This window comes from Oncorhynchus clarkii, chromosome 9 (genome assembly GCF_045791955.1).
Source record: "Oncorhynchus clarkii lewisi isolate Uvic-CL-2024 chromosome 9, UVic_Ocla_1.0, whole genome shotgun sequence".
Lineage (NCBI taxonomy): Eukaryota > Metazoa > Chordata > Actinopteri > Salmoniformes > Salmonidae > Oncorhynchus > Oncorhynchus clarkii.
The window spans coordinates 58,481,841-58,508,025 of NC_092155.1; the positions used below are offsets into that span (position 1 = coordinate 58,481,841).

Here is a 26,185-nt window from a genome sequence, read left to right on the forward strand (position 1 = left end):
TCATTGAACTGAAAGCAGTGCGTGGGAGTTAACAACAATTGAGAGTCTCAGTAATTGTTATAAGGACCATGTGGGAAAGTAATATGCAGCATATCCCTTCAAAGCCGTGCACGCTGGGAAAAATCTATTGTTGATTAGACCCAATGAAATCCCATTTTATCTCATCTGTTTTTTAAACAGAGCTCTCTCTTACTCCTGTCTTTTTCTCAGAATCTCATTCCTTTCTCCTTTAATCTTTCAGGAGTCTGCTGTCTTTCTGAGCTCGAGGTGGGAGGCCATGTCTGAGTACCTGCAGGCCTGCTTGGGCTGACTCTAGACTTTCTGCCTGCTCCAGGGGGGTGAGAGAGAGAAGATAAACACATACTGGCTCTGGAGGAGCAGAAAAGAGGAGGCTTATATCCCACCTTTGTTCTCCCTAAGATGTCTCTCCACGGATCCACTCCCGACTCGCCCCAAACTGTTTAGTAACTCCACACCGTCTACATTCCCCAACAGCCGGGAGAGAGAATACCCCACAAGGAAGTGGATAGAGAGAGAGAGAGAGGTGTCACAGCTGTAGACTGCAGCAGCACCAGCAGAGAGAGAGAGAGAGAAAGCTAATTAGTATTACTGAGATGGTGTCAGAGCTGAGAGACATAAGAAGTGACTTCTGAAGAGAGTTCTGTTCTCTGAAGGATATTGCGGCTGATCTACAGGACATTTGTTTGTGGGGTTTTTTTCTTCATTTTTCGAAGGGACTCAATTTAGTTGGATGCAGGTTTAGCTTAGCCTTCCGTCATGAATCTTCTGGGAAGCTGTATGAAGAGGGGGCAGACTGGCTGTCACAGAGGTGGTCTGGCTTGGCCCTGTCAGGTCCTGCTCCTGGCCTGCTGTATCCTGGTAGTCCTGGGGGCCAAGCCAAAGACACCTGGCCACAAACACCTCAACTCCATCCGCATAGATGGGGATATCTCTCTTGGTGGCCTCTTCCCGGTACACGCCAGAGGCAACGATGGTAAAGCCTGTGGGGAGCTGAAGAAGGAGAAGGGGATCCACAGACTGGAGGCCATGCTGTTTGCACTGGACCGCATCAACAATGACCATGAGCTGCTGCCCAACATCACTCTGGGTGCCAGGATCCTGGATACCTGTTCCCGGGACACCCACGCCCTGGAGCAGTCGCTCACCTTCGTCCAGGCGCTCATCGAGAAGGACGGGACGGACATCAAGTGCCTGAGCGGCGGGCCGCCCATCATCACCAAGCCTGAGAGGGTGGTGGGTGTCATCGGGGCCTCCGCCAGCTCTGTGTCAATCATGGTTGCCAATATCCTGCGGCTCTTCAGGGTAAGTGCCTTTCAGTTTACACTTTCTGGTTAATGGCTGTGAATGATGGTGGTGGCTATGAAAGTAGTTTCTCCCAACAGGCGTTTGTAGGCTGGCAGCACACTTGCGCTGAGATGATGACATACTCTACTATGAAAGCACTGTGACTGAGATCTGTGATGCAATTGGCTGAAGCATGTATAATTCTTTGTGATGGGTGTCAATAAAAGGTTAGGTTGCTTTTTCTGGTAAAAAGGGTTTGTAAGTGTTTTCATGAAAGGAGAAAGGTTATATCTATTGTCCCATTTTCCAACAATATGGACATGTTGATGTGATAAAACCAGCAAAAACAATCACCGCTTTCTATATTAGTCTTTTTACCCCATGTCGTCTCTCCTAGGTGATATTACAAAGAACAAAAGCATGCTAGCTGTTACCATATACTGTACTTCCAGTCCAAAAAAAAACGTTTTCCTACAATCGAGAGACTACTTCTTTGCAATCCTTATGCCTAGTTCTATGTAAAAAAATAAATGTATGTCTAGGTTAGCTAAGCTTACCTCTTTACCTGTTCAATTGTCATTTTAATGAATGATGCACTTTGATTATTTAAGAACTTTTATGCCTTGGGAGTTTAGTTACAACTGCAACACTGGTATATCGCATCATAACCCTAAATATGCTTCTATGTATCTCTGCTAAACTCTGGATAAAATATTGAAAGGAATGTGAGTCTCTTTCAGTACATTTAGAAATGGCTTGCTTTTCGAAAGTCTAGCAACCTTGCCAGCTAAGATAGTTAGACAAACTATTCTAACTTGATTGATAGCATGAAATGGCTTGGTAGCTCGTTGGGAGGTTGGGAGATTGGGAGCGTATCTAGATGGCTAGCTAAAGCCAACTTCATGAAATTGCTAGTGGCTAGTATTACAGGGAAACAACTAAACATTTTTATTTTATTTATTCATCAAGGAGGAATCAATAGGCTACATAGCTTGATCAAATCCATTTACAAACATACAAGTCCTGCCCATCACCGGAAGATCAAATCAAATCAAACGCTGTGTGTGTCACTCAACACCCTCTCCTCCTCCACTGACGATACTGTCTGCACTCACTAGAATATCTAAGGTCCTGCCTAGCATATTTTTGCTCTGTGGTGCACCTTGGAAGGAACCACTGACTAGAAAGGATAGGGGAGGTACTCTCTTGCCTGGTAAAGTCAGTGTGCCACTTCTGCAAAATACAGCTGACAGATCTTTTTTATAAATAATTATGATAAAATGTGGTTAAGTTTAGTAATTAATTTAACATCCGAAAATGTTTGAAACAGGACAAATCTGAGGGGGCATGTGCCCTTGTGCCCCCCATATGGGCATGACGCCTCTGTTTACCAGTGCCATGCTCACATCATGCTGGCCTGCCTCACGTCACTATAATTAGCTCCATATAAGGACTCCTCCGCAGATAGATATTTCTCCTGTTTCTAATGATTTCAAGAGCTTGACCTGATATCTTTCATCTGCACAACCTATGTTTTTCCCCCCTTTCATCCAGGAATGAGTGTGTGTTCTTCAGATGATTGGAGGATGGTGGTGAGAGGGTTGATCAAAGTGGGAGGCAGTCTACAGAAAGATGTTTGGAGAAGATTGCACTGGTTTCTAATTCAGTGCAATTTTGAAGGGCTGATGGCCAAGTAGTACACAGCTTAGTGCAGGTCACTAGGTGAGCTCTGAATAAAGATGTAGTCTGTACACTTCCTTTACAATTCGATATAGGTCTGTACATTTCCTTTACAATTCGATATAGGTCAGAGAGCCTTTACTGACTGTTTCTAGCTCCACATGGACACTTGCAGGTTTTTGCACTTCAAAATGCACTTTATTTATTTTAAAACTAGAAAGTAAGTGAGCTTCTCAGCACTTGCAGTCTAGCTGAGGATAGGGCTGTCCCAGCCTCACATACTGAAAGCTATACCCAAGAAACTCTTGGTGAGTCAACTATTTCCCGTACATGGGTTAGGGGATCTGACTCATCCATAATTTGCTTGGTTTGAACACGCAAGGCAAGCTCAACAGTTACATATCAATGTGGTTTACAACCCTTCTTATTGCTGTTCTTTTCCATGTCCTTTATGAGCCTAAGGGTAGTGGCCATAACACACTGCTGTTGTTGTCAGAATGCTTATTTCTTTCTTCCCTACTTCCCTCTCCCAGTCTTAAAGTGGCTGAGGCTCGGTAAAGTGTTAACTCAGCACTCCCGAGCAGTAGGCAGGATCCTGTCCCTATTGTGCTGCATGAATATTTTACTTCCAGATTACGTAATGTCCGCCTAGGGATCCAGTTGGGGTTTGAAAGCTCCCTCCCTCCATGGTTGGCCCTGTCTGCTCATGCTCGGTGATGTTCTCATCAGTTGGGTCTTTTACTGCAACACAAGCAGGAGAAAAGTGTGCTATCGCCCAGGCTAATTAGCACAGGGCTGGTTTTGACGCTGTAGCGAATGCATTTGATTACCCAGTCATGATGAAGCTGGCTTTAGTTAGGTTCTAGCTTTGTGATCATCTCTTGGAGATGCGTTTCTGGCTTCGTGCATATCAGCTTTTCTCTCGGTCTTGTGTAGGCTACTGTATCAGCACTGTAACTGTCACAATGTACATGGGCAGTCATGATTGTGGGTTATGTTGTGTTGCTGAGACAAGCATATGTTCTCAGAGAAGGAAAGGGGTGCTTCGGCCACCTCCACTCAGGTGTAAAGTCTGCTACCGCACAAACAGCCTACACACGTGTCTACCTCTGCCTTCTAAGCAGAAGGGAGGATGCCTTCAGAGATGAGAGGGGAGGAAGGTGAGAGGAGCTCAGAGGAGAAGACAGGGGAGCCTGAAGGTAGCTGTAAGAGGAGGGTTAACTAGCTGTCTGTTGTGCTGTCTGTGAAGCACAGAGACCTTGCGGCCCTTTCTCTTCCCTCATTAGAGACAGAGATGGGACACCCTCAGGCGCTGTACCTTCCTCCTCTCAGCATCTCAACATGTTGACACCGTTCACTCTAGATTACCGCAGGAACCATCATGGGCTGTAAAAGACAAAAATAAATACATTTAGAATATGTGATGAAAGGATGACTCTGCTCTGTGTGCAGGACTCCTCTACATTGCTGTGCAGACTTTTACAGGGAATTGTACAAAGACCTTGCTGTAGGGAATGTGTGGAATCAGAATGATTTTCAATGATATGTCTGAGAATTTTTGGGTCAAGACAGTAGCTGAGTAAAACTAGACTGAATGAAGATGAAAACTGAAGCACAACTACACCACAGCTAGTTTGGCTTGTGTAGTGAGTAGTATTCATTAGCTACGCTCTCAGTAGCTACCTCAGTAGCCAGTAGCTCTCTTTATCACCCTGAGACAGGCCTCCCAAGGTGTGCCCTGTCACCTTCATGGATCCTCAGCGTCGTAGCTCTGTGGCAATTCAGGAGAGAAGCCTGGCCAGGAGAACTGATTCTGACTGAGTGAAAAACTATTCTGAAGTGTAATTTGGTGCAGCCACATTACATCAGGTCATTCAAGCCAACCATTCCATCCCTTTACCCGCCCATCCATGCCAAATAATTCCAAAAAGGGAACTCTCTACTCGCCTGTGACTTTCAAAATCCCGTGCAAGCAAAGCAAACAAGGGAAGCAAACCAAAAGGCTCAAAAGACTTGCAAGCAATTGTTTTCTGAGGGTTTACAGGCCAGTGGTTATGCCAGGGTCTTATCCATGCCACTCAACAGGACTTTTACAATTGGGGCAGACCTGATCCTTGCAGCTGTCTTTCTCACTGTTCATTGTGGCTGTTCCCACTCATGCAGAGCTCCTGCCACAGCGGAGAAGCTCCTTCAGTCAGGATTAGTTTAGACTCAAGTCGCTTAACCGACCCTGGCCCCAGTTGCCAATTCCCAGTACAGCTATAAGAGATGAGTGCCCGGAAACATGCCTCCTAGTTTTGCTCTGTTTTATCTTCATCTATCCGAGTCCCACCACAGAAAGCTGGAACACCAGCTGTAATGGCGAAGGGGCACGATGCAGTGGTCTCCACATGCATGCTGGTCGCCGGGGTTCACTCATAAATTTCTGGCATTTCATTAGTGTAAGTTTGCAGGTCTACCGAGGAAATGCGGCATGGTGGGGAGGCGAGGATGTTGTTAGTTTTTTAATTTTTTTTTAAAGCGGATGGTTTAATTTTCTGGGTCTGTTCCTCTTTATGAGAGAGGTAATTGAAATGATTCACTACACGTCTGTAAAGACTAACACCTTCAGCACAGGTTTTAACAGCAAAGGAGATATATAGTGCTTTGGTAGACACACAGGACAAGCTACAACTGTGATAACAGCTCCAATGTTGTAACCTTCAGCATAGTCATGGACAATTCCACCCCATTCTACATTTTTTACTTTAAAATGTATGCCAAACAAAAACAAATGATTGCAAAGTTAAACAAACAATACAAATCTATGCACATAAAAACATATTTAATTAATGAACAGTGCATCTGCACTGTTTTTCAAGTAGATTTATTTTTGTAAAAATGTCAGTAGACTTTGTTGAAAGTCATCCTTGTGCATAGAGCTGTATGGTTAGTTTAACTTAGCAATCATTTTAAAGTGAAAAATCGGAGTCTCAGCATCACTCTGTTATGGTGGAATAGCCCTGATTTTACATTGTGTATTCTCAGGGCATAATACCTACATTCATTTATTCTTTAACACATTCGACATACAACATGAATAATGTACAACACTGTGTGTTTATCGAATAACATCATACCCTTCCCCTTGTGAAAAGACATGATTGTTTTGGAGAAAATCCAGTGTTACAATCATGCTATTAATATACTGCATTTTCTCCAATTACTGTACATGGCTTCTTCAACTCTTCTTGAAGCTCACTCTTTGAATTTATGACACTGTAAATTATCAGTAAATCTTTTGATTGAACTCAGAGTTACAATTAATTTACTGACAATGTACAGTGCCACAAATTCAAAGAGTGAGTTTCAAGAACTCCTCAATACTATTGATGCCATCTGATACATTGTGAGCATGTCTCAGAGCTGCCACTACTGCTTTCCCCCTGTCTCCAAATCTAACACCACTAAGCCTAGGTATTACCCTGTTCAGGCTTTTCCTATAACTCTTTAAACAGCCACATCTCCAAAACAGAGCCCAGCTATCCCACAGTTCCCTCGAAAAGAACTCAGGATTAGTGGCTTGCAGCTGCCCCTCCCCCCTGGAAATTCTATCTATCAACCAAATCAAATTCTGTGACCTGCTGCCTGGAGATACATCACATATAGATGTTTTGTTGTACAGATGGAGAGACAGACCAGACGGTTGTTGGTAGGTGAAATATATTTGAATTAATGTGATCGATGACTGTTAGAGTCTTGGAGTGGTGACATTTTAATGGAGAAGTGACCCGTGTTGGGGTTGTTACAACAACAAAAAAGGTAATATATTACCTATTACTTATTTTAACAGTAACAAATGACTTTACTTCCTGGGAAAAGTATTTAGTTGCACTGCTCGTTATATTACTTTTGCATTAGACCTCAAAACGTTGCGCTCATTGTAAACAATGTCAACGTTACACTAGGTAAGCCTATTCACCAACACAACTAGCCTCCATACCCAACTACAAGCTTGTTAAGCTGTCCCTGGGTTACAGATTTTCCTCCTGAACCATTAAAATCAAGCTTTGGTTGCTTGTATGAGGTAGGCCTACAGTCATCTTCAGCAGCAGTGGTCAGGCCTCGGGGGTTCTTTCGCTATGAGTTTTGTCTTGGCATGTTGCTTTTGCAGGTGCTTCAAGAGATTGGAGGTTGTGTTTCAAACAGTGGAGAGGTGTTTTTCGCCTGGGCACAGTTTACATTTTACAACTATATTCTTGTCATTTTGTTCTCCTACCAAATCAATGTAATGGGAATACTTCCACGCCGAGAAACTCTATGCTTTAGATGCTTCTGCCATTTTTCATCTCCCTCACTAAAGCAGTTAGTAGTAGTGCATGCGTGCTTTAACAGGAACTTGATGAGAGTCCAGACGAAAACAATTACAATCTGTGGCGGGAGGATTTTTTTATATTGCGTCAACAGCGAGGGAATAATAATCATAACAAATATTTTATTTGGATCAATAAATGTAATAGGAATAGAATGATAAGAAAGTAACAAACTATCTTTGACCAGTAACTGTAATATTATTTCTCGAATTGGAATAGCACTCCGTTATATTACTTGTTACCGCAAAAAGTAATAATATTACTGTAATGCGTTACTTTGTAATGCGTTACCCCCAACACTGCAAGTATTACATCAGAGTGACGGTATCAGCTAATATGCTATATTTTTTATTTTTTTTATTTCACCTTTATTTAACCAGGTAGGCAAGTTGAGAACAAGTTCTCATTTACAATTGCGACCTGGCTAAGATAAAGCAAAGCAGTTCGACACATACAACGACACAGAGTTACACATGGAGTAAAACAAACATACAGTCAATAATACAGTATGAACAAGTCTATATACAATGTGAGCAAATGAGGTGAGATAAGGGAGGTAAAGGCAAAAAAAGGCCAAAGTGGCAAAGTAAATACAATATAGCAAGTAAAACACTGGAATGGTAGATTTGCAGTGGAAGAATGTGCAAAGTAGAAATACAAATTATGGGGTGCAAAGGAGCAAAATAAATAAAATATATACATTAGGGAAAGAGGTAGTTGTTTGGGCGAAATTATAGGTGGGCTATGTACAGGTGCAGTAATCTGTGAGCTGCTCTGACAGTTGGTGCTTAAAGCTAGTGAGGGAGATAAGTGTTTCCAGTTTCAGAGATTTTTGTAGTTCGTTCCAGTCATTGGCAGCAGAGAACTGGAAGGAGAGGCGTCCAAATAAATAATTGGTTTTGGGGGTGACCAGAGAGTTATACCTGCTGGAGCGCGTGCTACAGGTGGGTGATGCTATGGTGACCAGCGAGCTGAGATAAGGGGGGACTTTACCTAGCAGGGTTTTGTAGATGACATGGAGCCAGTGGGTTTTGCGACGAGTATGAAGCGAGGGCCAGCCAACGAGAGCGTACAGGTCGCAATGGCGGGTAGTATATGGGGCTTTGGTGACAAAACGGATTGCACTGTGATAGACTGCATCCAATTTGTTGAGTAGGGTATTGGAGGCTATTTTGTAAATGACATCGCCGAAGTCGAGGATTGGTAGGATGGTCAGTTTTACAAGGGTATGTTTGGCAGCATGAGTGAAGGATGCTTTGTTGCGAAATAGGAAGCCGATTCTAGATTTAACTTTAATATTGACATACTCTCTGTTTTAATCCCTGCACACATTCAGACATTTCCTGAATTATGAATGTAAAAACATAACCACTAACAAATGTAAATGCACTGCAATTTTTGCATAATGAGGGTCAACTTGTTTTGATCTAAGATTTTCTATGTCGGTTCAATTCCCTCCTGTGCCATCCCATGTCCTCGACCTAGCCTGAAGCAGTGACAGAGATGGTGCATATCCATACAGGATTTACCCAAGTGCTTTATCCTAAAGGCTCAGACTTTTCTGTTTACATCTACGTGGGCCGGGACCCGTGTCTCACTGGACCATGGACATGCTCTCACCTGGAGCCTAATCCAGCCACTGGTACTTTTCAGCCTCCCTTTACATAACAATGGCTAACTGTGAACTTTAACACCTTCTCACAAAATAACTGTTTTGATTATGCAGTTGATTCTGCTCTTCACAAGTCCTCACTGTCAGCCCTAGCTATGGAAACAGAATTTCCCTAGGATACCATAATGTTTTATACACTAGACGAGTGTGAGTTTGGGCTCCCCCAGGCTACCGTAAGAAGCTTGGACATCATCCAGTCTATGAGCACATCGGACAACATGGTAGCTAGCTTTTATGAATCACACAGAGGAATTCTCTCTCTCTCTCTCTCTCTTCTCTGAGGCAGTCACGATGTTCCGTTACAAATGACCATTTGAACATCAGATAACTAGGACACAGAATATGAATTCAAAAGTTAGAAGATTTATCTGCTTTGTATTACATCAGCATACACAATGTGTTAAATTGTTTTGTAAAGTTTCACAAATGTTGTCTTGAAACTAAATGCTGAGATATAGTAACGGTATTACATTTTCATGGTATTTCTGATATTACATCATAATAGAGAACAATGTCAGGACAGAACAAATGGAAGGGCATAAATATTAAGACACGCACCCGCTCAAAACATTTGTACGTACACACCAACATTAGCAGACAGTCAGAGAAGGATTACTTCTCATTTACTGGCTAATGATCTCTTCCCAGACCTCTTTCAGTCAGTAAAAGAGACAAAGCCTCTAATAAATCCCTACACAGAACACAGACTCTGGGCTTGTGTTGTACTCCTATGTTACTTGTATTATTTGTCCCCTACAATTATTAAAAATCAAGCTGTGAGGACCCCCTCCCATACAAACACAACACACCTCGTAGGTATTGAACCTGGGGCTGGGAACTGTTGTGACAGCATACTCTGTTTCCTGAAATTGTACCCTCGTCTTTTTCCTGCTGTTGAAAGGCAATGTTTGAAGCTACACGATGGAAGGAAAGTTGGTCCACATTGGCATTGATTTCACACATGGTTGAGGCAGTGACAGTTAAATGAAGATAAATGTACCAAAATGCTGTTTTTCTTTTGGTACATAGGCTATCTCATCTGGGCTCTTGCAGACAACAGTTGAGAAGTTTGAAAAAAGGCGTCTGTATCCACTATGTCCCTGACCTAGGATGCCACCATACTCACTGTGTCGGACGAGGATCCATTCATGCAAGAGCACCAGTATGGTAGCCTGAAATAACACGGTACCTGGTTTTGGCTTTCTATAAACACTGCAACACAAAGCATAGACCACTAGGAAATAACAAAGAATTCAGCTGATTACAGTGCAGTACATACGTTTTTGCTAGGATTGTGCCCTGTCAAGCTGTAGCTGTACTTATTTAATCAGACCACAGCACTTGCCCAGCTAAGGGGTTTGTTGTCGAGCGTTTCTCAGTTAAGTGGGCCTGAAAATATGCTAAACATTTCTTGGAGGCTGCTAGGTAGGTCATGTGTGAAATCTTGTTCCTAAGAAACTCTGTTTTGTGTCTTTTCAACTTTGACCCTGTAGTGGTGTGGCACGCCCTGAGGTGGTTTATTGTAGTCAGGTCTACTTTATTCACTGTAGCTTTATTTGACTCACATACAGGAATAGACCATCTGATAGTTATTGTGATCACTCTATGGCTTGGTCTGAAATGCCACCCTATTCCATATTGTGCACTATACGTTTGACCAGAGCTCTATGCAGGCTTTGATAAAAAGTAGCGCACTATGTAGGGAATAGGGTGCCATTTCAGACGCACACTATGGGTTGGGTAATTATGAATGGAAGGTCTTCAAGTACATCCAGCGACAGTGGTGAAAGGATATTGTATGTGCAGTAAGATAAATGGTTATCTACAGGTTGACGCCCTACTGCATGGGAACTGTCTATACCTTACTCCCACAACTATCTCAATCATAACGGAGTAGCTCTGGGCAGCTCTGTCCCCTCAGATAGCCTGCTCCAATCAACAGACCCTTTCACCTTTGAGACGATCGATCAAACCTTTACATTCCCCTCCAGATCTAGTGCTCTAAACATTCGGAATCCCTCTTTTCTGTGTTTGCTGTCACTGCTCCAGCTGTGGAGAGTCCATTAGAGGAAGGTGAAGTGAGTGTGTGGCCGGCTGGATATGTCAGCCCAGTAGTCCTAGGGTCATCCTCAAGGACACTGCAGCTCCTCAGCCCTGCTTTTAATGATTTAATATGCCAGGTTGACATGTTGGCCAGTCCTCTCCTCTCTATAGTCCAAGGCACACTCCACAGGCTCAGAACCACAGAAACGCACTGCCTAGTGTCATTGGCAGCTGTCCTAAACACAGTAACTGATGAGATATATTCGCAATGCCAATCAAGGGTCAGTTTAATCATTGCAGAAGGGTTACAATTCATTTGACTGTTCAGGGTTTTCTAAATCAGGTAGGTTGTTTCCAGGTGTTCAAAGATGGCAAGCTTCTGTCTTCTGTTTGACCCCAGATTTACTCCTAAGTCTTTTTAATTATATGGCAGAGTCTAGAGCACACCAGATCAAGCCAAATGTTTCCATTGACCTCTGCTAGAGCTCGACTGTACAGTAAGTCCAGTGCCTAACATTGCAGAAAGGAAAGCACAGGCAATCTAAAGAAGCAATGTACTTCTAACTACTTCCAAAGTCAAACAAAATGTATTTTAATAACCCATTGAATCTCAGTCTTATTTATTAAAATGCTTGGGCAAAGTATTACTTTTATACCTGACAACCCTTAAAACAAGTTTTATTTAGGATAGACCAATTGTTACATGCCACTCCTGTTAAACATGCTGATATTTTGTGTTTCCAGAAAATAACATAAAATTAGTGACACTTGAAACACTTTATTGCGATTAGAAAAGTTCTAAGAACAACTTGAGGATGGGAGAAAACCCCTCTGATCAGATACGTTATTATCTGAATCTTAGGGGGATTTGGTGATAATCTTGTTAATGCCATCTCAGTTCTCCCCAGAGTTTCTGTGTAAATAGCAAAGGCATGAGTCATTTTCCAGAGAAAATATGAAAATATTGTCACACCCTGATCTGTTTCACATGTCCTTGTGATTGTCTCCACCCCTTCCAGGTGTCGCTTGTTTTCCCCAGTGTATTTATCCCTGTGTTTCCTGTCTCTCTATTTATCCCTGTGTTTCCTGTCTCTCCTCCCGGCTTTGACCCTTGCCTGTTCTGGACTCTGTACCCACCTGCCTGACCATTCTGCCTGCCTTAACCTCAAGCCTGACTGCCACTCTGTACCTCCTGCACTCTGAACTGGTTTTGACCTTTTGCCTGTCCACGACAATTCTCTTGCCTACTCCTTTTTGGATTATTAAATATCTTAAACTCCAACCATCTGCCTCCTGTGTCTGCATCTGTGTCTCATTTTGTGTCATGATAGTATGAACTGGCCATGACAGACCCAGCAGACTTGGACCAGCTTCGCCACACTGTCTCCCTGCAGGGAGCCACCATTGGGAGACATGAGGAGCTGTTACAGGACCTTCTGGAAGGGCTTCGTTCTCTGACAGAATATGATAACCAAGAGTTTAAGGCTACTATGGAGCTAATTAAGGAGTTAACTCATAGGCTGTCTGCCATCCCTGAGAGACCCCAACCTCCCAGTGCATTTTTTCCTTTTAGTGGTGAGTTGGTACAGCCTACCCTTGTTCCCCTAGAACCCCGCTTACCTCCTCCGGAGCGATATTCTGGAGATCCTGGTACCTGTCGGGGCTCCCTTTCTCAGTGCTCGCTTATTTTTGAGCTACAGCCATCTTCGTTTCCTTCGTACCGATTGAAGATAGCGTATTACATATTATTATTATGCTAATGTGGGGAAGAGCGCTGTCTTGGGCCACCTCTGAGCAGCAATCTGAGCACAGTCCGCCGACTGTGCCTGGAATTTGGAGTCTCTCTTCGATACCTTTCTTCATGGATTATCCGAGGTGGTAAAAGATGAGCTGCTCGGGAATTGCTGGTGGATCTCGACTCCCTCATCGCCCTAACCATTAAAATTGATGGACGCTTATTAAGGGAACGCAGGAGTGAGAGGAGGTCTTGCCTCAGGCACACTCGTTCACCCGCTATGGCTCACTCACCTTCGAAGGAATCCGGAAGTTCACAAAGGCCGTTTTCCCAAGAGGATCCGAAGCCACCCGAGCTCCCTCGTGAATTATCTATGACGGGTGAGTAGGATTCTCCTGAGCCTATGCAATTGGGAAGAGCTAGGTTATCGGTTGGGGAACGCTCACGTAGGCTGAATTCCAACTGTTGTCTGTACTGTGGAGGGGCAGGACATAGCTACCTGCCCAGTTAGGAAACCCTTGTCTTTGGTAGATACAAGTACTTTGGTGAGCGAGACTGGGAGTTAATTCCCATCACCCGTACACCTTTCTTTGTGCTTGTGCTGTGGGGAGGCCAATCTAAGTCTCTCTGAGTGCTTATTGACTCTGGGGCAGAATAAAGTTTTATGGAGGCTACTATTGCTTCTGTGCTAGGTATTTCCATTCAACCTCTCTTGGTTCCCATGGATGCCAGGGCACTGGACGGCCGCTCAATAGGTCGAGTCACGCATTGTTCTGTGCCCATTCAAATATGGTATTCCGGTAACCACAGTGAGACAATACAGTTCCTCCTCATTGAATCTCCCCATATTCCTGTTGTCTTGTGGTTTTCCTGGCTCCATAACATAACCCTGTTATTGACTGGACCACAAGCTCCATCATGGGTTGGAGCCCATTTTGCCATTCCCACTGTCTTTACGCAGCACAGCCTTCCCCCAGGCGTCTTCCTCAGGACGTAAGCAAGGCTTTGGATGTTTCTGTCATTCCCACTGAGTATCATGACCTCCTTGAAGTTTTCAGTAAGGCACGTGCAACTTCCTTACCCCCGCACCGTCCATTGATCTTATCCCAGGCACCACACCACCTCGAGGTCGGCTATATTTTCTATCCAGGCTGGAGACCAAGGCTATGGAGGAGTACATAGAGGAGTCTCTGGCTACTGGGGCCGTCTGTCTGTCTGCATCTCCTGCCGGCGCAGGGTATTTCTTTGTGGAGAAGAAGGACAAGACCCTGCTTCTGTGCATTGACTACCTGGGACTGAATGACATTACTGTAAAAAATCGTTACCCCTTACCACTCCTCTCCTCAGCTTTTGAACTTCTCCAGGGGACCACCATTTTTTCCAAGTTGGACCTTCGGAATGCCTACCACCTGGTTCAGATTCGCGAAGGGGATGAGTGGAAGACAGCCTTCAACACAGCCAGTGGACATTATGAGTATCAGGTCATGCCGACTCACCAATGCCCCCGCAGTTTTTCAGGATTTGGTAAATGATGTGCTCCGGGACAGTTTTGTGTTCGTCTACCTTGACGACATCCTGTTTTTCCCCCCGGTCTGCCCAAGAACATAATCTTCACGTCAGGCAAGTCATTCAGCGCCTCCTGGATAACCAACTGTTCATGAAAGCCGAGAAGTGTGAGGTCCACCTCTCTACAAACGCTTTTCTGGGATATGTCATTGCTGAGAGTAATGTTCAGATGGATCCTGGAAAGGCAAAAGCAGTGGTGGATTGGCCTCAACCTACATCCAGGGTGCAGTTGCAACGTTTCCCAGGATTTGCAAACTTCTACCTCTGTTTAATTCGGGGTTACAGCACCCTGGCGGCCCCCCTCTCGGCTCTCACTTCTCCCAAAGTCTTCGTGGACCTGAAGCATCGGGTCACAACAGCACCCATCCTCATCCATCCGGACCTGCCGCCTTAATTTGTGATTGAGGTGGATGCATCTGATGTTGGAGTGGGGGCCGTCCTGTCCCAGCGATCTGCCCAGGACCAAAAGCTTCAGCCCTGTGCCTTCCTGTCCCATCATCTCAATTCTGCAGAGAGAAACTACAACATAGGCAACCGAGAACTCCTGGTGGTCAAGATGGCGTTGGAAGAGTGGAGGCACTGGCTGGACGGAGCAGATCAGCCATTCTTGGTCTGGACCAACCATAACAATTTGGAAAATCTCTGTACAGCCAAGCGCTTTAACTCTAGGCAGGCTCGGTGGGCTCGGTTTACCAGATTCAGCTTCACCATTTCCTAATGCCCAGGGTCCAAAAATGTGAAGCCTGATGCTCTCTCTCGCCTATACAGTTCCTCTGCCATACCCTCGGTCACCGAAACCATTCTCTCAAAACCATTTTCCCTACCTCATGCCTAGCAGCCACTGTGGATTGGGGTATTGAAGTTCGCACAATGATCCCAGCCTGGACCTGAAGGGGGCCCGGCCAACCGGCTGTTTGTCCCCAACTCAGTCTGGTCCCGGGTCCTGGAATGGGCTCATTCTTCCAGGCTAACCTGTCATCCTGGTTCCCGCCTTACCCTAGCCTTCCTTTGACAACGTTTCTGGTGGCCCACAATGGTTCCTGACGTCTCTGCCTTCGTCGCCGCATGCATGGTGTGCGCCCAGAACAAAACTCCAAGGCAAGCTCCTTCTGGCCTTGTTCAGGCACTACTGGTCCCTCATCGTCTCTGGTCCCATATCTCTTTGAACATTTTCACTGGGCTTCCCCTGTCTGATGGCAACACCACCATTCTGACAGTGGTGGATCGGTTTTCTAAGGCCGCTCATTTCATCCCTCTCCCTAAACTACCCTCTGCCAAGAAAACGGCCCAACTGGTGCAGCAATCTTCTGTATCCATGGTCTCCTGGTAGATATGGTTTCCGGCCGGGGTCCTCAATTCCCATCACAGTTTTGGATGGCATTCTGCACCCTTCTTGGGGCATCGGTCAGTCTATCCTCTGGATTCCATCCCCAATCAAACGGCCAGTCGGAGCAAGCTAATCAGGACCTGGAGACCACCTTAAGATGCCTGGTCTCAACCAACCCCACTACCTGGAGCCGTCAACTGGTGTGGGTGGAGTATGCCCGGAACCACGGGACTCTCCCCTTTCGAGTGCTCCATGGGGTATCAGCCTCCACTCTTCCGGAACAAGAGCAGGAGGTCAGCGTACCCTCGGCCCAGATGTTTGTCCGGCGCTGTCGACGTACCTGTAGAAGGGCCAGGGTGGCTATTCTCAAGACCAACTCTATGTATCGTCGACAAGCGGACCGTCGCCAGACCCCAGCTACCGCATTGGGCAGAGGGTATGGCTTTCCACTTGGGATTTGCCCCTTCGGGTAGAGTCCCTCAATCTGTCTCATCATTTCATTGGTCCTTTTCCTGTCTCCAGAGTCCTGAAATCCACTGCTGTCCATCTTGTGTTACCCCGTATTCACCCTACCTTCCATGTGTCTCGGATTAAGCCCGTGTCTCACAGTCCTTTGTCTTCTGTTTCCAATCCCATCCCTCCCCCAGGTCATCGATGGCCAGACAGCGTATATGGTGAGACGCCTCCTGAGAGTTCGACCACGGGGCAGGGGTTTCCAGTACCTGGTTGATTGGGATGGTTATGGCCCGTTGGAGAGGTGCTGGGTCCCCGCTAAAGACATACTGGACCCAGCCCTCATCGCCGATTTTCACTGCCGACACCCCGTCAGCCAGGTATGCGCCCAGGTAGGACCAGGTGGGGTACTGTCACACCCTGATCGGTTTCACCTGTCCTTGTTATTGCCTCTACCCCCTCCAGGTGTCGCTTGTTTTAAAAAATATTTTCCCCAGTGTATTTATCTCTGTTTCCCGTCTCTCTGTGCCAGTTCGTCAACCAGCGCTTTTCCTGTTCTCCTGCTTTTTGCATTCTCCTTTTTCTAGTCCTCCCGGTTTTGACCTTTGTCTGTTCTGGACTCTGTACCCACCTGCCTGACCATTCTGCCTGCCTTGACCTCAAGCCTGTCTGCCACTCTGTACCTCCTGGACTCTGAACTGGTTTTGACCTTTTGCCTGTCCACGACCATTCTCTTGCCTACTCCTTTTTGGATTATTAAACATCTTAAATTCCAACCATCTGCCTCCTGTGTCTGCATCTGGGTCTCGCCTTGTGTCATGATAAATATACAGTATTTGTGAAAGATGTAGCTGACAAAATGGTAAGCTATTGCTTTTTAAAATGAAAACAGTTTCCAATAGTGGAAGGTACCTGTAGGTAAAGGTCAACAGTAGTTGTAGTATTTCATCAACTTTTATTAAACAAAACCAACCAACAACCAACAGAAAGAATCGATGTGTCTTTATAACAATATAGCCGTAGAAGAGGATGCTGTTTGAGGAGGTCACTGAATTACCCTCAAGAGTTCGCAAAGCGATGTTACGACATCTGGTGAAACAATAACAATATTTCTGACTTGATGTTAAGTAGCATTGTACATGTATTTAATGCAGCTCTCACAGAGAAATTGCTATATCTTTTCCGTTATGCAGTGCATCTGGACCATTTGGAGGGGTAATTTGATTATCTGACATGAATTCAGTAAAATACAGCAGATATCAGAGTCACAGGGCAAACATGAGAGGCGTTATAATCCTCTTTGAATGGCACTTTAAAACCAGATTGAAAAACGCTTAAGCTTTACAGTGATGCTTGCACAGTGGGACACTGTTGCCCTTCTAGCTCTTTCTCAAGTGTTAAACTGAATCAAGAGGTTGGCTATTAGGTTATTGTTGCAAAATTAAATATTTCACTAATAACAGAATCAGAGACGAAGAGACGAAGTCCATTCATTTGCCCATATGCCATTTCATGCAACTGTAGGCTAACCCATTTTAAACACAGTATGGAGCTTAGGAGAACTGCTAGAGAGTGCACGAAGGATATAGGAATATTTGCATAAATGAAGTGATGTATTTGTTAGTGAGCTTTACACGGCTGGATTTTTTTAGTAGTCTGTTGCTTTTGAGGTCGGGTGATTGAAAAATACCTTACTGTACAACAATGCTATTCAGTTTGTTTCTTTAGAGAATAAATATTTATCAAATATACCTGGATTCTTTTTAGGTTCAGGTTGAAATATTGTCCTTCTTGCTTTTCTTTTTTTTATTAGCTGAAGTCTCATTAATAGCTAATTGTTTTTGTCTGGTGAGTGAGTCCAAAAGCTGTCATATATCTCTCATCCAGTCTCTGACCCTCTCACTACTTTCCCCCAGTACTTCAGGAATAGTGTACAGTATATACATTATTCATTGGATACAGTTCCTCTCCATTTCTCCATTTGCCTGCCCCTGTAGGATCGTTCCTCCCACATACAGTGGGATCCGAAATTATTGACACCCATGATAAAGATGAGCAATAATGACTGTATAAAATAAATGATTCAAATTCTGAGCTATATTGTATGCAAAATAAATGTGAAATTATATAATTTTATACTAATACAATTGCTCAGAGAAAGAGATTTTTTTTTAACAAGTACTATATTTTTTTCACAAAAAGGTAGGGGTCAAAATTATTGACACCCTTAAAGATATTTATTAATCAAGTAGTCAAAAGTTTATAATTTTGTCCCATATTCCTAGCATGAAATAACTACATCAAGCTTGTGACTCTACAAACTTGTTTTTTATAGAAACGTGTATAGAAACGTATTATAGAAACATATTATGTTCTTATTTACAATAAAAGTGACTCCAAAATACACAATACATTATTTATCATGAATTTCTATTGGACACAAAATAATCTGAAACGCAACCAAAATGAACTGCAAATGCATCCATCAAGTTTGTAGAGTCATAATCTTGATGTAGTCATTGTGTGCCAGGAACATAGGACCAAATACTGAACTTTTGGCTACTTTATAAGAATCTATAGGGGTGTCAATAATTTTGACACCTTCCATTGTGAGAAGAAAAAAAGTGTTACTTGGAGCATACAACATACTGTAGCTCAGTATTTAAATTATTTATTTTATACAGTCATTATAGCTCATCTTTATCAAAGGTGTCAATAATGTCAGGCCCCCACTGTATATATGCACAGCTTCTTGCTTAATGTCAGTTCTCACTGTCTCAATACAGATATTAACATTGTAGTCACTTAGCAGACACACACTCTTATCCAGAGTGACTTACAATAAGTTAATTGAAATAGGTAGACAACAACATTCCACACTCTTTGCATGTAAAACTGTAAAACCATACCGCTCGAAGGACCATAAAAAAACCTTCAAGTCATTGCAGCTGTACCACATTTCTTGTGAGGGAGCACAAATGTTATTACCAATAACCATTAAGCTGATCGACAACAAGATGAAGGCTAATTTTCTACCGCCCTGGTGGATAACCTCTGTTTATAAACAGGACGGTCCATTCTTTACTTCCACCGGCGTGCCCTCTTGGGACAAACTGCCTCCCTTAACAAGACAGATCTTAACAGCCACTCACTCGTCTCCTGTTTGAGACCATCAGTCTGGTCTGGGGCCCCTCTAAAAGCAATTACAGTGTGTGCCATGGTGGTGTAAGGGGCAGAGGCATTGACTCACTGAATACATTACCTACCTATCTGTGTACTGTTCTCACACTTAATCAATTACTGAGTCTAAATAGAAGTATCAGATCTTGACACTGATGCTTTCAATGGGGCTGGCTGCTGCTGTTGCTGCTTCGGGCAAAAACAAACACGTGTGAAACAGAGTGCTCCATATCATTGGCCGAGTCCTCTGACACCTTCATTGATTTTCATCTCAAAGCCTGAGAAAATTAATATCGGACTAAGATATATGGGATAAGTGGAAGGGGAATATGAAAACTCAGCAAGTCTAAGACTAGGTAATCTTATAGACTGGCTCAGACGGAGCTCAATGAAGCTACTATATCAACTGGGCTTTATTTGGCAAACAATTAGTTATTGTGAATTAATTTTAGTCTAAGGGAGACAGACTGTTCTGCTAAAAGTCCAAAGTCAACCACGATGCTTAAATACAAATAAATATTCATTTCAATTCAATCTGTACTACTTTTACAAAACTGGGGAAAATATAGGCTACACTAAGCTTAGAACAGTGGTATTTATGCTAAAACATGTATTCTTACCTCTACCCACACATTCTAAACCACTAGAATGTCTTCAAGAAAAATCGGATAAAACCATACTATGTATTTATGTTTTCCAGTCCGTCACCACGAATAACAAATAAGAGAAGATTGACGCAAAAACTGTTTCCTGTCAAACCTAATTTGACTGAGCAATAGCATTGACTACATCTCCTGTCGCTGCCCATAATGGGGTTAGTAATGCTATGTGACATGTGTCAGTGCTCTTAGGGAAATGTGTTTGATATGGTCCTATAGGAGGCCTGATAATGGCCACATTATGTGCATGTCCATCATATTCTGCTGCTTTGATGAAGTGAACATGAACAACATGAAGTGTCCTGGTACATGCAGGTTTCTAAGAATCATACCTATTTTTTGCCAAAATTCCGTGAAGAGGTGGACAATCAAATGTTGCGATGACATTGACAATTTTTTCTGAGAATGGATATCTTGGATCTTGAACTTGATCTTGACCTCCAACATATTGATGTTGATGTTCAAGCAAAACCTCCCCATCCATAAACCAGTCCATGTTGTTCTTTGCAAAAAAAGAAAGTCATAGAGGAGATGACAAAATACTAATTACTAAGTGTGACTTTCTTATAATAGTAGCTTCATAATGGAAGTAGGCCTATAGCTGGTGCATGTTTCTCTTTAGGCATTACATCAAAAAAGCTGTCAAGAATACTTTCCTGTTTGACTTTTTACAGATGCACAGCCAGAGGCAGAAGGAGATGGCCATCAGTTTCTCTAACAAACAGATACACCAGTAACTCTTATTCTGGAGATACAGATTGCATCATTACATTTTCTATCTCACTCTCCTTCCAAACAGATTTTGAACTTCGAAGATCTGCTCAGGTGAAAAGGGCTGGTTTGCTGGGACATTGAGAAGTGAGCTGCCTGTGTGCATCAGCATCAAGAGGCGAAGGGGAAAGGAGAGGGAAAGGGTAGACACAAAACCCAGAACCAACCTCCCTGCATGGCTTAGAGATGTTAGCAATGTTAGCTAGTTCTGAGTAATTGTGAGCGGGAGCGTACGCACACATTCTCTCTCTGTTGCCCCTTAACTGGCGTACACAGTGATGTTCTACCGGCTCCTTTCACCGCCCTGCTTCTCTTTTCTGCAACTTAGCTGACAAAATAAGGGGAATGAACTATTTAACTAGACTATTGGGGATTTAAGCAGTGCCTTTTTCTTTCTCTTGATGAGCTCCAGTGAGAGACAGATCTGCAGTGTAGGTGTGAGTGGGACCAGGTCGTGGTGTAGCCTTTTTCACATGACAGCTCACTTTTTAATTTTAGGTCTGGCTCTGCAGCCTGTGCTTCATGCAGAACGCATTGTCCTCATCCTTATGAGAAAGCTTGCGGCATGTTTTTAAAAGCTCCTGCATGATCATTCATGACAGGGAGTTCATTGTGAAACCAGTGGCGTTGAGGTTCTAACTAATGGAGACAGGAATTTATGAGGTTATGGTCATGCAATGTGGACCAGGGGAGTGTAGTGTTTATGAGGACTGAGTGTACTGTAATGTACTGGTGTTTTAATAGTTGCAGGATTTCATGGGGATGGATTATAATTGGCACAGATTTATAAACTACGGAACTATTTACATTACTTTATGATGCTGCTGTTCAATGCATCCAGTCCTTGGCAAGTCTAGTGTTTAGTGCGATGACTAAAGAGCACAGTTACACCAGACACTAAAAATACCGTCTGTGTAGTGTATTCCCTAACAATCTGTTACAACTGTTTTCAACAGATCAATGTTTCAGAGATCTTAGCTTAATTTAATCCGTGCAAACTCATGCAATTCAATTTTAAATGTCATAGTCTGATTATGTATTTGATTACGCATTGTTTGGCTAATAACAATGAGCTTATATAAACTGGAACAAATGTTAATGTAAATGCATTTAGTGACAGATTTTACTTGTAATAGATAGGAGATGTTTAATAGTTGATTGCAATTGCAAATAAGATAAGAGGCCTGTCACACATACAATGCATTTTTTTGTGAGTGTTTCCGTAAAAGGGCTCTTAATAGCTTTTTATAGATAATTAAATGATGGTAATCAGTCACCCTGAAGTATTTCAAGGATATCCAAGATGGATTTAAATCTCATGATATCGTGGGGATAGCTTTGAACTACCAGGAGACACATTATCCTAGATTTAAATTGGGATAAAAGTTAGACATTTCCTAATGCCAATGAGATAAAAAAATAACAAGTTAGATTTGAAGTTCCGTTTTGACAGTGTTTTTATGTCAAAGAAGTACCAAAACCATGCACCGTCATCTCTCTTGTAGAGCACATCATCTTGAGAGACATCTAAACTGCATATGTGGAAGAGAATAATCCGGATATACAGTGCCTTGCGAAAGTATTCGGCCCCCTTGAACTTTGCGACCTTTTGCCACATTTCAGGCTTCAAACATAAAGATATAAAACTGTATTTTTTTGTGAAGAATCAACAAATCAAAATCTACAATGGAATGGTTCAAAAATAAACATATCCAGGTGTTAGAATGGCCAAGTCAAAGTCCAGACCTGAATCCAATCGAGAATCTATGGAAAGAACTGAAAACTGCTGTTCACAAATGCTCTCCATCCAACCTCACTGAGCTCGAGCTGTTTTGCAAGGAGGAATGGGAAAAAATGTCAGTCTCTCGATGTGCAAAACTGATAGACATATACCCCAAGCGACTTACAGCTGTAATCGCAGCAAAAGGTGGCGCTACAAAGTATTAACTTAAGGGGGCTGAATAATTTTGCACGCCCAATTTTTCAGTTTTTGATTTGTTAAAAAAGTTTGAAATATCCAATAAATGTCGTTCCACTTCATGATTGTGTCCCACTTGTTGTTGATTCTTCACAAAAAAATACAGTTTTATATCTTTATGTTTGAAGCCTGAAATGTGGCAAAAGGTCGCAAAGTTCAAGGGGGCCGAATACTTTCGCAAGGCACTGTACATGCATATTTGAGACCAAAGTTATCAAAACAAAAAACAGGAAACTCTAGATCAGCCAACTCTAGGTCTACCTCTGTGATGATCTGATTCCAGTGATTGTAAACACATCTGGTGTGGCCCAGCCAAAGCACACAGATCAATAGCCTCCGTCAGAGGCTTTTAAACCACAGAGGACAGTTGAACGGCCCAGGCTGCAGAGTGCATTGGATTATTTAATGTTGCTGTGCATTCCTCAGTCACTTGTGCTTCAGATGAAAAGATGCCTGGCTTGAAGATCCACTCGTTCTTGAATGTTTTAAGTTATCAGCTATCAACATTACAGGCCATATCAGTAAATGCAACTGTGGAAAAAATGTTAAACTGGCATTATGAATTATCTGGCTTTTCATTTCATATTCAAAGGCAAGTAGGGAGAGTTGAGGCCCCAGGTACAGTAGACTAAAACATATTCCATATCTCACTATACTAATGAGGACATACTCAGAGAGGAAGAGGTGAAGCAAGAGAGTTTCTGGAGGTCAATGAGAGTGTCGAATTTGGTCAACAAAAAATGTCATTGCTGATTTGCTTCATGAGGCGTATTTGATCAAAAATACGTTTCATAATGGTTAGGTTGTTACGAATGCACTGATATAACTGGACGCAGATGGCCCTTTGAAAAAACAACATTATATTAGAGTTATGCCTGTTGTTCACACGCGTAACATTGGCTAGGATGGTCCAACCTGATCACGCCTTCTCCTGCCTGCCTTCCATCTTTGAGGACATGTATTTCCATTGTTAGAGCGGTCACTTGACTATCTTTTCAATATAATAGGTCATCTTTGACATACTTGAGCCTCTTTGAGTTTATCAAAGCACTTCCTGTGTAACCCACTTTACTGGTCAGATACATTTGAAGTGGCTTATATGGTATATATGATGTTCATTAGTGAAAGGGTAAATGTAGGACAGCCCTTACAGACTGATGCATGCAAATGGCGGAACTAAAGCACAGAGGCCGCTTGCTCTGTGGAGAATCTGCCTCTTCACAACTGTCACTTGCAAACTCATTCTGTCTGCATCTAGAAATACCCCTGGGCCTAAGGCTGGTTGGACATAATGAAAAGAGAAGCTATTACCCACATTTATATGCTTTCTTAAGCAGAGCTCCTATCACAGTAGCATGTGATGCAAGGCAACCACAAGCCCCCAAGCAGATTCTACATCACCACTCACTCCCTTCAATGACAGAAATCACTCAACTCATGTATGCGTGGGTGTGCTGCAAACTCAGTTAGAATGGCTTGGAGGAATATGATGTGTCCTCATATTTAGTGTTATGTGATGCTTCTGCCATAAAACAAATCCTTACTGTGTGTGCATTTATGTCATCCTTACACTACACATCAATGCTGAACTCCAGATGATGCATAACATAATCATATATGATAGATTTCAATCATCATTTGGTTGATGACACAAAGTTACACATAGTGTCCATTTTAGGACATCCTCAGCCTCATACCTAACCCCTCCTTGACTCAATTCCCACCCCTCTTACCGTTCACAAAAAAAGGTTTGCTCCTTTCCTCTGTCTAGCATCTTTCCATTCATGCCATAGATTAGACAGAAGCATTCAGTTAAAGGTGTTAACCAGATTACGATTTCTTCAGCTCTGGTTTTCTTTCATTCCTTGCCTGTTAGCTCAACGCCCTCTTTTCCCTTTTTTCTTACAATGTGCTTTTCCTCATGTGACCATGTGCTACTATCCCTCATTTCCAGACCCTCCTCAGCGCTATATTCATTATCAACTTCCACATTTTATGAGCTATCTGTAATGGCTCTTGACCAATATTAAAGCATTGACGTAATTAGTTGCTTGGGCGAGTGAGTAGGCTCCAAATTGTTTGTGCTCGAGGGGAACCTTGGGGCAGTTCTGACACTGGATGAAGAGCAGGTAATAGAGAGAGTGAGAGAGAGAGAAAAAAAAAGCACAGGGAAGGAAGGACCACTCTAGTAGATCCATCTTGCACTCTGAACATTGTTGAAATAGTCAAAGAAATTGTTTTGTTGGGCTATATACTCTATCCTGCTCTTGTTGAAGCTCTGATGCCACTGAACAAGAAAGAGAAATAGCTTGGATCCTACTGCCTGTACGTCTACCCACCTTCTCTTCCTAAACCTCCTCCAGATAATGCCAGGGAATAATACATAAATGTGGGCTGAGTCTTGAGGCTTTGTTTCTGTTTGTGTGTATTGGTCTCCCACTGATCCCCTACAGTGTAGGCGTCTGGGGTAATGGATTAGAGCGCTGGTCTCAGTGATAGCATGGTTGAGAAAGAGCTGTATATTTCAGGGTCTGCCATTCCCTTTTTTTGTCCTTGTGTAGTAAGGCCTGTTTTTATCCACTTGTGGGAAAGGAAAGAGGACAGTAGAGTGCCACAATGCCACTGTTATGCCCATCGGCACAAAGGTCCAGTGTGGACACAGTGTACAGTGCTGTACACTAACAACAGGAAAAGACTGGGTGTTAAACGTGATAGTGCAGTACAAGGCAGACCAGACCAGTTAGGATTTGTCTTGGTGTGTTGTTTGGGGAATAGGAAGGGTAGTGTTTGCTCTGCTGGCAAGGATACAGTGGAATGTTTGCAGATAAGATCCAATCTGAAGTCTACCTGTATACCTGTTGTACTCCAGAAGGATGTCATGGTTTCATATTTTGGGGAATTTATTATCAACTGTACAGAAAAATGCCAAGCGGCAACAATAACTGTGACTCAGTGTTGGAATTCAAAGATTCATGAATTCCAACACTGATCCTCAATCTGGGAGGACTCCTTAACCCTGTCCCCCTGTGCACTTCATAGCAAGATGAAAACAAGATGCTTCCCCTCATCTGCCTGGATGTAGAGATGGGAGGAGAAGGAGACTTGATTCTCAAGCACTGAGAGGAGGATATAGCTTGTTTCTCTCATAGCTGCTTCTCTGCAGTGCGGGCCGATTACAGGAAGCAGTCAGGGTGTCCGTGCTTTTTGCTTGTGTCCTCCTGTGTCAGGTTAAATGGATGTGAGAGCAATCAAGAGCCCATAGCTATCTGAGTAACACTGTTTTTTACACTACCCTAGCCATGCAGTTAAATGACAGGCTCAAATCCCCATGCTATGGTATCCCCACAACATGTCATTAGCTGACATGTCATCTTCCAATTACCCAACTGCCATAGGTTATAACCATAGAGTATGATAGAGGCCTCTAGTGGCCAAAGGCCGTATTTGCACGGGCAGCACCAATG

General features: G+C 43.2%; 1 protein-coding gene across 1 annotated transcript in view; it reads left to right on the forward strand.

The window, feature by feature from the left end:
• The first annotated feature begins 777 nt into the window (after positions 1–777).
• Positions 778–26,185, forward strand: part of LOC139416623 (metabotropic glutamate receptor 4-like) — a 236,128-nt gene continuing 210,720 nt past the window's right edge. The window contains exon 1 of the mRNA XM_071165504.1: positions 778–1,323. Coding sequence (XP_071021605.1) covers positions 778–1,323 — 546 coding nt within the window. The remainder of the gene's footprint in view (positions 1,324–26,185) is intronic.